Genomic DNA, 14,934 nt, shown 5'->3' with positions numbered 1-14,934 from the left:
GGCTATTGACTAAACCTGGGAGAAAGGTAGTGTTTGAAGAGCAAGAAGAGACGCTGGTGGCTCAGGAGAACCAGGACAGCGGAGCTTGGAGGCCAAGGGAGATGCCTTTCAGGAAGGCACTGACACATCCAGTAAGTCTGAGGCCAGAAAGAAGGGAAATAAGATGATGTGAAGCGGCCGGCAGCAGGCCTAAATGAAGGTCTGAGAGGTTAGGCATGCATACCCTCAAGTCAGGCAGACTTGGGCAGTGCCCTGGCCCCTCCACTTACTAGCTAGGCAGACTTTGCAAAGTTCATCATATCCTCTGATCTTCATTTTCTTCATCTGTAAAATGGAGATAACAATAGTAACTATCTCATATAGTGGTTATAAGAGTTAAATAAAAGGTAATTAATAAAATGTACCATTTGTAAAGCTCTGAACACAGCGTCCAGCGCCTGGCAAAAATTCAGTACGTTATAATTATAACTGTCATGATGTCTAAAGGCAATATGGGACTGATGGAAGGGTGGCAATATTGAAGGAAGGGAGCAGGGGGAGGGGATAGTGGGAGTAACTCTAAGGCAAAAGCTGGAAGAGTTAGAACACGGGGAGGGCCTCACTTTGGAAAGAGGAAGGAATCCCTCTTCCTCCAACACAGGACTCTGTGTTCTTGCCTGTCTACCTTATCTTGCCTGATCACTCATCACTGCAGAACTGTTCTGAGTATCCAGGACTCGTGAATGGACTTGACCAGATACCTTACTGATCTGCTATGAAACTGCATTTTTGCCCTTGCCCTCTACCTTAGATTATCTCCCAATGTTAAGTCATACCTTAATTCAGAATGATATACAGAAGGTGCCAAAAAAATGTATACACATTTTAAGAAAAGAAAACTGTATTAAAATTGTAGTACTCAATATATACTGATAACAAAAGATGAATACAAGTCACGTTTGCAATTACAAGAGGTGCTCAAAGTGGTTACCATCAGCGTTCAGAAATTTCTGATTACGGCGAACTACTGCTTGAGCAACATTGACCAGTATCCACTTGTATACATGTTTTTGGCACCCCTGGTATATTTAAAAGTTCAGTATATGTAATAGGTTTATTAAATAAGATTCTGTCATGTCTCCCTCTATTACTGTGAAATTAGTATGCCACAATCACTATATAACTTAGAAGATGCTGACATGGGTGCTATAATATTTAGCCCATACATCATTTTGTATGTTTAGAAAGTACTAAAAAAAAAATAATTGTCACAATATGGAAGCATTTGGGGGGTGGATTTTGAATCTCGAACATAATAAATTTAAGCTGGCCCAACATTCAGGTGTTAATGATAGTGCCCTCTACCCAAGTCATTAAGAACATGGAGTCTGGAGCCATGTTCTAATCCCAGCTCTGCTTCTCACTAGATCTTTGACTTTGTGCAAGTTACTTAAGCACTATGAATCACAGTCACCATCTATAAAAATAGGACTGATGACATCTACCTTTCAGGATTGTGGTGAGAATTAAACGAGCTCATATATATATAAAGTGCTCAGGACTGTGCCAAACACAGCAAGTGTTCAACATGTGTCATTGCCCTTCCTTAGGCTCAGATTTGAAACATGTCACTTAACTTATTTGTACCTAACGTGTCCAACCTCAAAAACTAGAGAGAAGTAATAATGTATGCAAGTGGTGTGAGGATAAGTACAATTATGTGGGAAACTTAAAAAACAACACACGCAGATACACACACAAAAAAACTTTCCTAACGTTCTGCATTAGTGCCTGCTTGAGCACAGTGAACTTAAGGCCTGCCTTGGGCCACCTGTTAATACTATCAAAAATGTATGACCTATGAAAAAAAAATGTATGACCTATGATAGACATTTTGCCAAGGTGAGACAAATGTACATACTTAATATTTTTAAAAAAGAAAATCCAGTGAGAGGAAATGAGTGAAGAAGGAGACAAAGAATAAAGAATGCTTTGGAGGGTTGGGGAGGAGAAGGCCCAGACTATAGGGGGAAGGAATGGTGCTGGTCCAGGAGAGGGGCCCTGTCCCTCCAGCTGGCAGGGAAGGATGAAGGAAGCTCCAGGCCCATGTGGGGGTTGGCAGAGGAGGGACAGGGGAGCTGAGGAATTTGAAGACAGGTTTCCATACCTCACGACATTTAGACATTTTCCTGAGTGTGTGGGTCCTCTCACTGGTGACTGCCAACATAAGACAGAACTTGCCCTGAGACACTACTTGCCCTGAGACAGAACAGAGCAATTGTCACAAGGAGCAGAAGGTCCCTTGTCCATCTAGGTTACTTCCTCCAAATTATCAGATATGGTCTAAAAAATAAGATGTTATTTCAGGATAACAACCAACCATCTCTCCCAGTAAAGAGCCTTTCACCATATTTAGTAATTTCTGCAGTGAAATATATTCTTTCAAGGCAGCAGAGTAATACCAGTCAAAGTGAGTTATGTTTCTTTGTTTCATGTCAGAGAAGGCATTCGTTCACAGTAAAAGAGTATTTTCTGTTTGTAGTCTTTCCTGTTTTAAATAAATACTCGGGTTGGAAAAAAGTGTTTGAGATTGCTCTATTTCTAACTCAGGAATTGATCGGAAAGGGGCCCAAGGTCCAGAACTGCTAGATGGGAAGGCAGGTTAACCTCTACGGCTGGAATGGCTAACCTGCCTGAAATGCTTAGAGAAGTTCAAATCAGATACTACCTGGTATAGGTAGATTCATGCAGGGCCAAGGATCTCCTCAGAGAAAAATGTTCACCCACTGGCAAAATCCTGGTTACAATCTCTGTTCACCCTTCCTTCTGTTGACCTGGCCTCAGACATGGTTCCTGGCTAAATCAGACAGACAGAAGGGTTTACTGCTCCATCTAGACTGCAGCCCACCTGCAGTCAGGTCCTTCCTTACCAGACCAGACCCTTTCACAAGCCCCTCCATGTCCCTTTTCTTTAGGCAAGTTCTGCCCACCGCGTCTGTTGTAAGGATTCAGTAGGAATGGCTATCACTGAACTCGGGCGGGCTGCAGAACCAGGGAAGGCCTGGAACCGCGAGGTGGAGGGGTAGAGGCGGAAGTCGGAGCACCGGCGGACTCAAGGCTGGAAGCGAACTTGTACAGCCAGCGTTGGGTTGGGTCCGGTCCCCGTCCCCACCCTCACCTGCCTTCTCAATTCCCCGCCCGGCGGGCAGTTTGGCACAGTCAGCAGTTTTCTGCACAGTAAGAGTTAAATCGGGTTATCCGGGCTCTCCATGGAACCCCCTTACCTTCGCAACTAATAAATCCTCTTACAAACCTGAGGTGACAAACGAAAAGGCCAGCGAGTAGCCTGGATCGTAGCCGCTGGGGAGAGTCACTTCCTGGTGCACAGGCGCGACACACGCGCAGCCAGACCCTGGCTCGCGCGGCGGGATAAGGGGCTCTTCCCAGGCGCCAGCCAGCCCGCTCCAGGCAGCTAGTGGCGGGAAGCCTTTCTCCCTACTTTGCCCGGCACGCTTCTCTAGAGACTTTCCTCAAAAGCACCCATTGCCCGGCGCCTTCCCTCCCCAAGTTCTCTTCCACTCCCCTCTCCACCCCACCTCTCCCCAAGTTCTCCTCCTCTCCCCGAGACCCCGCCCACCGCCTGCTCTTCTCATTGTCCCATTGGTGGGTCAGGATACGCCTCGAAAATCACAAAGAAATTCACACTACACCACTAATAGTGTTGCCCATCTCTGGTGAGCCGTGGCTTAAATCTTTCAACCAACAGAATAGTTTTCTAATGGTAGCAGACATCAGATCCACAATAGGTTGGAAGATTGGGTAGATGAAGGAAGTTTTCTCAAATTGCAACCTTTACAAAAGTCAGCCCTATTTGGGGACAAAGGGTTTTTCTGGCATTCGTTTTCCCTCCATTTTATACTTTGCACCTGAAAAGTATTATGTTATTATGAAAAGGTATTATAAACCTGGTGTGGGGACAAAGTCCCAGAGAGCAGTTTCCAGGCTCTCGGCCTCACATGGAGGAGTGCTGGCTCTGGTAGTAGATGGCCATCAGCTGTGGCTAGTTGGCCGTCAGCTGTAATCATTGAGCCATTGGCCACTAATATAACTGCCGCGGCTACGATGGGGAGTCGAGGAGAGTCCAGGGAAGTCAGAGAGTCGGTTGGTTGGCAGAAAAGCGGACAGCAGGTCGCACATCATGTGAATCCAGCCTCCAGTGAGACTACAGTGGTATGACTCCCCTACCTATGGTATGGCTCCGTGGATGTTCCTTTTTGGCCTCACCATATCCTGTGTTCTTGTGTGGGGAGCAGGAGCTGAGACCCCACAGGCTACCCTGCGTGACACCTGGCTTCTTACATGGATCCCAGGCAGACCTACTAAATTCTAAAACCTCAGGGAAATAATTTTTTTCTTCAACTACAGAACTCAGAAGGAGGCCAGAGTCCACTAATTCATTTACCAGCTCCGACACTACATTCAATGATTCCTCTAATGTTTCCAGTGGTCAGGAGCTCAGCCAAATAAGTAAGATAACACTGAAGGGTACACACATTTGTGTGCTGTAAAAAACTGTTTCAATGGAATAAAATGTACAGCAAAGTGAACCTACATTTAATGACACTTAATTTTTATACCTATGAGGACAGAGCCAGGAGTGCAGTTTCCAGGCTCTCGGCCTCACATGGAAAGTTTACTACCTAAGGGGAGTAAATGGCCATCAACTGTGATTGGATGACCATCAGCTGTGGCTAGTTGGCCGTCAGCTGTAACCATTGAGCCATTGGCCACTAATATAACTCCTGTGGCTACGCTAGCAGAAAATGGAGGCTAGCAAGCGGATGGTGGCTGAACTAGCAAGAGCGGATTGTACTTAGCACAGTGGATTGCAGCAAACAAGCGAGATTGGTTGGCAGAAAGAAGTGGACAGCAGCTTGCGGATAGTGTGGCTCCTGCTTCCTGTGTCTCCAACCCAGCCACTAGTGAGAATATTGTGGTATGACTCCCCTACCTATGGCTCCATGGATGTTCCTTTTTGGCCTCACCATATCCTGCGTTCTTATGTGGGGAGCGGGACTAGAGACCTGTCCCGCGGGAGACCCTGCTCACTGCGCCATTTGTCATGCGAGGCAGCCTGTGGGATCTCTGCTCCTGCTCCCCACATAAGAACACAAGATATGGCTAGGCCAAAAAGGAACACCCACGGAGCCATAGATAGGGGAGTCATACCACTATCGTCTCACTGGCGGCACTATAGTCTCACCGGAGGCTGGATCCACACGACCTGCAAACTGCTGTCCACTTCTCTGCCTGCCAACCAACCGACTCACCAACCGACGCAGCCACGGCAGTTATATCAGTGGCTAGCTGACTAACTGGTTACAGCTGATGGCCAACTAGCCACAGCTGACGGCCATCTACTACCCGAGCCAGCACCTTTCCACATGAGGCCGAGAGCCTGGAAACTGCTCTCTGGGACTCTGTACCCACAAGACCCCACGTGTCACCCCGCATGAGAATGCCTAATAGTAACTGTGCTTAAATGGAAAGCACTTCATAGTCAACATTTCAGTTATTTATTTATTCAAAACATAACATGCCTGTTTTGTGCTAGGTGATGCATTAGCCCTAGTGAGTGCCACAGTAAATTAAACATGGACCAGTACCTCAAATAACACCAAATATTAAGTCAGCTAGACCAGGGCTCAAAACCCTGTCTGCCACTTATAAATTGTGTGAACTTGGGCAAGTTACTTAATTGCTCAATACCTCAGTTTCCTCATCTGAAAAAATGTCCACAATAATTGCACCCACTTCACAGGGTTGTGATAAAGATTAAATAATCCATACAAAGTGCTTACAACAGAGTAACCACACACTCAATAAATGTTAGCTATTATCATTTTAAAAGAGTTTTACATACTGTATGTGTATACACACATGTGCAGACACAAGTATATATACCTTAAAAAAAAAGAGAGATATTTTACTTCCCATTCTAAAGGCTTGAGCTGGTAAATGCTTGATTCAGATTTTAACTGCTTATGGCTCTTGAGCAAAATATGAGCTCAAACCACGGTTTTGTGTTTCTTAGCCTGCAGAGCTCTATCAAGTTAGACCAGGCTAGAGAATGAAACTTCGGTTCTCTTTTCCCTTTCTCTTCTTATGGTCCCCAGCTCTACTCCTTTCCTCACTTCTTCTTCCCCTTTCTTCTCCCTGTGCCCTTCTGCTCCTTTATAACTTCTCATCATGACATCCTTTGTTGTGCCTTGCACAGAGCCAAGTGCCTGGTAGGAGCTCAATAAACACCTTGTGGGGACAGAGCCAGGAGTGCAGTTTCCAGGCTCTCTGCCTCAGGTGGAAAGGTGCTGGCTCAGGTAGTAAATGGCCATCAACTGTGATTGGATGGCCATCAGCTGTGGCTAGTTGGGCGTCGGCTGTAACCAGTGAGCCCTTGGCCACTAATATAACTGCCGTGGCTACGCTAGCAGCAAAATGGGGGCTAGCAAGAAGATGGTGGCTGAGCGAGCAGGAGCGGATTACAGGTGGCACGGAGGATTGTAGCTAGCAAGTGCGGTTGATTGGCAGAGAAGCAGACGGCAGACTGCGGATAGTGTGGCTCCTGCTTCCTGTGTCTCCAACCCAGCTGCCAGCAAGAATAAAATGGTATGACTCCCCTATCTATGGCTCCATGGGTGTTCCTTTTTGGCCTCACCATATCCTGTGTTCTTATGTGGGGGCGAGAGCTGAGACCCCGCCTGCCACCCCGCATGACACACCTGATGGATTGAACTGAATCCCACCTAGTCTGCTAAAAGGAAAAGGGAGTATCTTCACTCATCCCCAACCCACCTGTTCTGAGCATCCAAACAAACTCATTTAAAACAGGTCTGTCCGTTGGAGAAGGCGAAACCCTGAGGGGTAAAGAGAGAAAAGAGATTAAGGAAGCTATAATGTAATCATTTAGCCATTAACCCTTTTATATTTATTTAATCTGATAAAGCAGTTTCCTCTATAAAAGAGAAATCATTACATTCGTAAGAGGGGAAAGAAGTACCCCATCTTACAGAAAAGGTTAGACTCTTCAACCAGAAAGTTAATAAATGGTCATGTCATAGGTGACAAGCAATATTGCCAAATTAAATAAGAACTGAAACCAAGATAACCTTTTCTTAACTTTGTTATCAGCAAACCAAATCACAACAAAGTGAAGTCTCTAGAAATTTGTCAAGCATTACCGTTTTGGTCCAAACAAAAGATTTCTGAGAAGCTACAGCATTATCTCTCAGAAATAACATGTATTAAAATCACTTGGCAATTAGGGCTAGTTTGATTCCATTAACCACGTTCTTTGTTTTTGTTCTTTGAGTGTGCTTTCCTTTCATCTAGGACTGTGTTAGAGTTTATGAGGGGTAGACACACAGACCATGCCCTCGAGATTGTGTGACCTGATGGGAAGATAAGATATATAAAGTGAGAATACACAACAATGGGCTTTGGTAATGCTAGGAAAGCAGCGATATTCTTGGTAGTCAGGGAAAGAAGAGAATATGAGAAATGAGTTGAATGCATAGGATTTGATTAAGCTGAAAGGAGGTGGGAGCTGCAGCATAAAAACAGGAATTATCAATATGTGGCCAAGGCCCATGAGGAAGCAGGTCTGGCTAGATGGAGGAGTGTTTCCAAAGTCATTGGTGATCTGGCAAGATAATAAAGGGCCTGGAGTGCTAGGATGAGTTTGATCTAGTTTCCTTAACAACAGGCAGCTAATGAAGTTTTTCATGAGCTGTTTCTGGAAAAGAACTCTTAGGAGCTATGTGTAGGATGGATTTTAGGGCGCACTGCCCTGGAAGCCGAGGGAGACTGCTGCAGTCATCCAGATGGGAGGTGTTAAGTCTGTACCAAGGCAGAACACACTACATTCTGTAAGAATTTCTCAAAATGTGGACGGGGCCCATCTGCAACACAATCAGCTGGGGTGACTGTAACAAATGCAGGCTCCTTAGCCCCACCCTACACCTATATGATTGAAATCCTAGGGGGTTAGGCTCAGAAATATCTGGGTTTGTAACAAGCACACCAGGTGATCGGCATTTCAGCACTACTACAATGCATCAATTGAAATACCAGATGAATTAATTTCAGGTCAAAAAAATCAAATCAGGGGCCGGCCCAGTGGCTCAGGCGGTTGGAGCTCCGTGCTCCTAACACCGAAGGCTGTTGGTTCAATTCCCACATGGACCAGTGGGCTCTCAAACACAAGGTTCCCAATTCGACTCCCACAAGGGATGGTGGGCTGCGCCCCCTGCAACTAACAACGGCAACTGGACCTGGAGCTGAATGAACTGCACCCTCCGCAACTAACATTGAAAGGACAACAACTTGATTTGGAAAAAATCCTGGAAGTACACACTGTTCCCCTAATAAAGTCCTCTTCCTCTTCCCCAATAAAAATCTAAAAAAAAAAAAAATCAAATCATAAAAGCCCTAAAATAAAAAATTGATGATTATGCTAAAATGTGGACATAGGGGGGACTTTCTAAACTGAAAACTTAGAAAAAAACTACCATGTAGGTAGATTTTACTACATAGACCTTAAGAACTTGTATATGACAAAAATATAATTAACAAATTAAATCATAAAAAACAAACAGAAAAAAGATACACACGTATGTCCAAGGCTCATTATCTTTATTGTATAAATAGCTTATATAAACTGATAAGAAAAACATGACTCCAATAGAAACCTTGGCAAAGGCATGGAGAGATAATTATAGGGAAAAGAAATGTATTTGGTCAAAAAGCGCTTTGTTCTACCTCACTGGCAATGGCAGAACATGCAAAGTATATCAAGTAGATATTATGATTTTACCTACCAAACTGGTGCAGATTTAAAAAGCATAGGGGAGGCTGGATGGCTCAGTTGGTTAGAGCATGAGCTCTGAACAACAGGGTTGCCGGTTCAGTTCCCACATGGGCCAGTGAGCTGCGCCCTCCACAACTAGATTGAAGACAAGGAGCTGCTGCAGAGCTGCTAGAGTGGTGGCCAGATGGCTCAGAAGGTTAGAGTGTAGGCTCTGAACAACAAGGTTGCCGGTTCAATTCCCACTATGGGATGGTGGGCTGTGCCCCCCGCAACTAAAGATTGGAAACGGCGACTGGATTTGGAGCTGAGCTGTGCCCTCCACAACTAGATTGAAGGACAACAACTTGGAGATGACAGGCCCTGGAGAAACACACTACTCCCCAATAAGAATTTTTTTTTAAAAAGCGTGGATGTTCCTCAAAGTAGACCATGGGCAGTGAGTGAGGCAGGATTCTCTCACACATTGCTGGCAGGACTGTAAATTGATACAACCTTCCTGGAAAGCAATTAGAATCAAGAGCCTTTAAAAATTTCATACTATTTGCCCTAGAAATTCCACCTCTGGGAATCTATTCTAAGGAAGTAGAGATATGGAGAAAGATATATGCCCAAAGAGTCTCACGGTTAAAAATAAACAGCACCAAGATAGATGTAGGGACGGAGTCCCACAGAGCAGTTTCCAGACCTCATGTGAAGAGATGCTGGCTTGGATTACTATCCAGTAGATGGCCATCAGCTGTAACCAGTAGGCCGTCAGATGTAACCAGTTAGCCATTAGCCACTAATATAACTGCCGTGGCTATGCTAGCAAGCGCGGATTGCAGTTAGCAAGTGGATTGTGGACTGCAGATCGTGTTGATCCTACTTCCTGTGTCTCGTCAGGCTGTGGTGCAGGAAGACCCCTCGTTGGGGTACTGGCGGATGTTTGCTTTTGTGTTTCAACCAGCTGCCATTGAGAATATAGTGGTATGACTCCCCTATCTATGATTCCGTTCTTCCTTTTTGGCCTCACCATGTCCTGTGTTCTTGTGCGGGGAGCGGGAGCTGAGTCCCTGCATTACAATAGAACATTAGAAAAATGGGGAATAGTTACATAAAATACAGAGGGTGTGTGGGGACAGAGTCCCAGAGAGCAGTTTCCAGGCTCTCGACCTCATGTGGAGAGATGCTGGCGCGGGTAGTAGATGGCCATCAGCTGTCACTAGTTGTCCATCAGCAGTTACCAGTTAGCCATTAGCCACTGATAGAACTGCCATGGCTACGGTTGGCAGAGAAGTGGATGGCGGATTGTGGATCCTGTGGCTCCTGCTTCCTGTGTCTCCCAACCTAGCCACCAGCGAGAATATAGTGGTATGACTCCCCTATCCATGGCTCCGTTGATGTTCCTTTTTGGCCTCACCATATCCTGTGTTCTTGTGCGGGGAGCAAAGCTGAGTCCCTGCATGACAGGGTGCCAAAAAAATGTATACACATTTTAAGACAGGAAAAAACTATTAAAATTATAATACTCAATATATACTGATAACAAAAGATGAATACAAGTGACGTTTGACTTGTGCAATTACAAGAGGTGCTCAAAGTGGTTACCATCAGCATCCAGACACTTCTGATTATGGCGAACTACTGCTTGAGCAACATTGACCAAAGTGTCCACTTATATACATTTTTTGGCACCTCTGGTATGGTCTGTCCATAGACTACCGTGTTTCCCCAAAAATAAGGCCTAGCTGGACGATCAGCTCTAATGCGTCTTTGGGAGAAAAAATTAATATAAGACCTGCTCTTATTTTACTATAATATAAGACCTGGTCTTATTTTACTATAATATAAGACCCAGTATAATATTGTCATGCAGAATGAAAGGCAGGGTCTCTTCTGGGGTCTCTGCTCCCCACATAAGAACGCACGATATGGTGAGGCCAAAAAGGAACACCCACGGAGCCATAGGTAGGGGAGTCATACCACTATAGTCTCCCTGGCGGCTGGGTTGGAGACACAGGAGGCAGGAGCCACACGATCTGCAACCTGCCGTCCTCTTCTCTGCCAACCAACCAACCCCACTTGCTAACTGCAATCTGCCCTGCTAACTGCAATCCGCTCTTGCTAGCTCAGCTACCATCTTCTTGTGAGCCCCCATTTTCTGCTAACGTAGTCATGGCAGTTATATTAGTGGCCAGTGGCTCACTGGTTACAGCTGACGGCCAACTAGCCACAGCTGATGGCCATCCAATCACAGTTGATGGCCATTTACTACCCTCAGGTAGTAACCTTTCCACGTGAGGGCCTGGAAACTGCACTCCTGGCTCTGTCCCCACAAATATAATATAATATAATATAGTATAATATAATATAATATAATATAATATAATATACCGGGTCTTATGTTAATTTTTGCTCCAAAAGACGCATTAGAGCTGATTGTCCGTCTAGGTCTTATTTTCGGAGAAACACGGTATTGCAAAGCCACTCAAAATGTCATTCATGGTATGGTGTTAGAAGTCAGGATATGGTTACCTCTAGGGTGTGGGGAGTGGCTGGCAAGGGCATGAGGGGGCTTCTGAGAGCTGACAATATTCTATTTCTTCATCTGGGTGCTGGTTATACAGGTGTGTTCACTTCATGAAAATTTATTGAGTTGTACTCTGGGTATGTGCACTTTTCTGGATGTATGTTATACTTCAATGGACATTTAACTTAAAACTGTGCCTTTGAAAGTTTGTAATGACGTGGAAATATGTGTAGAAGGCAACCTTAATTTAAAAATACACGATAAAGAATTGTACATTCAGTATGATCTGAAATTTGTAAATAAAATATGCACTAAAAGGCAATCGATAGTGAGCTTGGGAGTGATTCATTTGTCAATTTCTTTTCCATTTTTGTACTTTGTAAATGTTCTACAATGCACAGGCATTACATTGATAATAAGAAAAAAAAGTAAGATATCAGAGAAAAAAGTGAATTGATGAATCTTGTTGAAACCCCCATAGTCCAGGCTGTAAAACTGAGAACTAGATTTTATCAGTTCCTGTGGAAGGGATTGAGATTCTGAAGGACTCATTTACACTGAGTGGATTTATAGGAAACTGGCTTACAAGCCAAATGCCGGTAAGTACTATAGTTTCTAGTGACTGAAATATTTTTATCTCCTATCTCAGGTTATATCTACCAGCTATTAATGTACCCAACAAACCAAACTAGCTAATCAGAAGGTCACTTGCAATTTGAACAAACGGGTCTGAATGGTTTTGAGGGCTCTTTGACTGGATTATTTGTAACATGTCTACCAGACCAGTGTTCCTGTAACTTGAACAGTGCTGGATAAACACTGACTCTCCATGTTCTTTTTTACCACCATCTCTAACTAGTTACCAGAATCTTCTGTCATTACAATATTACCTGCCTCCTATCTTCATTACATGTCACAGTTGCCAAGGTAACAGCTCATCTTACATGAATTGCATTCCAGGTTGGTAGCTCCCAGATGAGATATTGGGAAGCATCTTAATTTCATCTGCAGTATATCCACAAATTGTATTTATAAGAAGTCGCTTTGGGGAAGAGTTACAGATGGTTAGTTTCATCCACTGTGAAAAAGTTTTTTCAGTTGAAGTGTCTATCATTTCCTGATTTATATGTCTAATTTTTTTCTAAACTATATCTCTTATGTTTGGAGATACATATTACTTTTGAGGCCCTTCAGTTCATGATAAACATCAAGGGTTTTGATAATAATACTTAGGAGAATGGCACTAGCACTTAAAAATTAGGGAAGTCAGAAAGGGAGTTTTTGGAAGAGGGAGGTGATAGTGGAGCATCAAGTGAAGGCATGTGGAGAAAGAGTTAACATACCATAATAGGAAAGTTCTAATGTTGTATATGGGAGGAATCACCCTGGAAACTATCATCAAACTATCTAGCTACCTTTATGTTCTGGTTTCTAGAATAACAGATATTTACTACCTCAGATTTACATGTCTAGTGCTGATATTCATTTTCTCACTTAATAAGGTTCCAACCCTTTGCTTTTTATAGTGTTGAAATTTGCAGTTCAATGTTAATAGCATTCCAACCATGGCAGCTCATCCCTCAGAGTTAGATATAGAGAAATAACATGGGGACATCTATTCCATGTCCTGCTCCACACTGCAATGCCATCAGTACATGAACTTCGACTTTATGCCTGGGATTCAACACCAAAGGCACAAATTCTACAACTACCTAGAGGCTGTAATTTCAATCTTCTCTAAATCACCACCCTCAGCCGCTCATCACTACTTTCTTTCCTGATGCTATGCATTTGGATTTCTTTTACGAGCCATTATTAGGTTGAGTGGAATGGTAGGACTAGATTGCTTTTAAGGTACCCCTCCCTTTTATGTTCAATGATTCTGTGATGAAACTGGTAGATGAAATACTTTCTGCCCATCCCCACTGAGCTGTTTAAGACACATGATTTGGTTTCTGATCTTATAATTAGGATCTTTCCAAAGGAATCAAATCACATTGGAAATGAAAGTGATTATCCAGAACAACCCTGTCATGCAAGGTGTCATGCGGGGCCTCTGGTCCTGCTCCCCGCACAAGAACACAGGATATGGTGAGACCAAAAAGGAACACCCATGGAGCCATAGATAGGGCAGTCATATTCTCTCTGGCGGCTGGATTGGAGACACAGGAAGCAGGAGCCACAAGATCCGCAACCAACCTCCCTCACTTGCTAACTGCAATCCACGCTTGCCAGCCACCATCTTCTTGCTAGCCCCCATTTTGCTGCTAGCATAGCCACGGCAGTTATATTAGTGGCCAAGGGCTCACTGGTTACAGCCGACGCCCAACTAGCCACAGCTGATGGCCATCCAATCACAGTTGATGGCCATTTACTACCTGAGCCAGCACCTTTCCACCTGAGGCAGAGAGCCTGGAAACTGCACTCCTGGCTCTGTCCCCACAAGGTGTTTATTGAGCTCCTACCAGGCACTTGGCTCTGTGCAAGGCACAACAAAGGATGTCATGATGAGAAGTTATAAAGGAGCAGAGGGGCACAGGGAGAAGAAAGGGGAAGAAGAAGTGAGGAAAGGAGTAGAGCTGGGGACCATAAGAAGAGAAAGGGAAAAGAGAACCGAAGTTTCATTCTCTAGCCTGGTCTAACTTGATAGAGCTCTGCAGGCTAAGAAACACAAAACCGTGGTTTGAGCTCATATTTTGCTCAAGAGCCATAAGCAGTTAAAATCTGAATCAAGCATTTACCAGCTCAAGCCTTTAGAATGGGAAGTAAAATATCTCTCTTTTTTTTTAAGGTATATATACTTGTGTCTGCACATGTGTGTATACACATACAGTATGTAAAACTCTTTTAAAATGATAATAGCTAACATTTATTGAGTGTGTGGTTACTCTGTTGTAAGCACTTTGTATGGATTATTTAATCTTTATCACAACCCTGTGAAGTGGGTGCAATTATTGTGGACATTTTTTCAGATGAGGAAACTGAGGTATTGAGCAATTAAGTAACTTGCCCAAGTTCACACAATTTATAAGTGGCAGACAGGGTTTTGAGCCCTGGTCTAGCTGACTTAATATTTGGTGTTATTTGAGGTACTGGTCCATGTTTAATTTACTGTGGCACTCACTAGGGCTAATGCATCACCTAGCACAAAACAGGCATGTTATGTTTTGAATAAATAAATAACTGAAATGTTGACTATGAAGTGCTTTCCATTTAAGCACAGTTACTATTAGGCATTCTCATGCGGGGTGACACGTGGGGTCTTGTGGGTACAGAGTCCCAGAGAGCAGTTTCCAGGCTCTCGGCCTCATGTGGAAAGGTGCTGGCTCGGGTAGTAGATGGCCGTCAGCTGTGGCTAGTTGGCCATCAGCTGTAACCAGTTAGTCAGCTAGCCACTGATATAACTGCCGTGGCTGCGTCGGTTGGTGAGTCGGTTGGTTGGCAGGCAGAGAAGTGGACAGCAGTTTGCAGGTCGTGTGGATCCAGCCTCCGGTGAGACTATAGTGCCGCCAGTGAGACGATAGTGGTATGACTCCCCTATCTATGGCTCCGTGGGTGTTCCTTTTTGGCCTAGCCATAT

General features: G+C 44.2%; 1 protein-coding gene across 1 annotated transcript in view; it reads right to left on the bottom strand.

Annotated features, from left to right (window-relative positions):
* TRMT2B (tRNA methyltransferase 2 homolog B) overlaps positions 1 to 3,526 on the bottom strand; it is a 59,731-nt gene extending 56,205 nt beyond the window's left edge. The window contains 3 exon segments of the mRNA XM_033135223.1: positions 270 to 324; positions 2,147 to 2,238; positions 3,293 to 3,526. Coding sequence (XP_032991114.1) covers positions 270 to 324; positions 2,147 to 2,206 — 115 coding nt within the window. The 5' untranslated portion in view covers positions 2,207 to 2,238; positions 3,293 to 3,526.
* Between the last annotated feature and the right edge of the window lie 11,408 nt (positions 3,527 to 14,934).

This window comes from Rhinolophus ferrumequinum, chromosome X (genome assembly GCF_004115265.2).
Source record: "Rhinolophus ferrumequinum isolate MPI-CBG mRhiFer1 chromosome X, mRhiFer1_v1.p, whole genome shotgun sequence".
NCBI classification, from domain to species: Eukaryota; Metazoa; Chordata; class Mammalia; order Chiroptera; family Rhinolophidae; genus Rhinolophus; species Rhinolophus ferrumequinum.
This window is presented reverse-complemented; position numbering and strand designations above follow the sequence as displayed.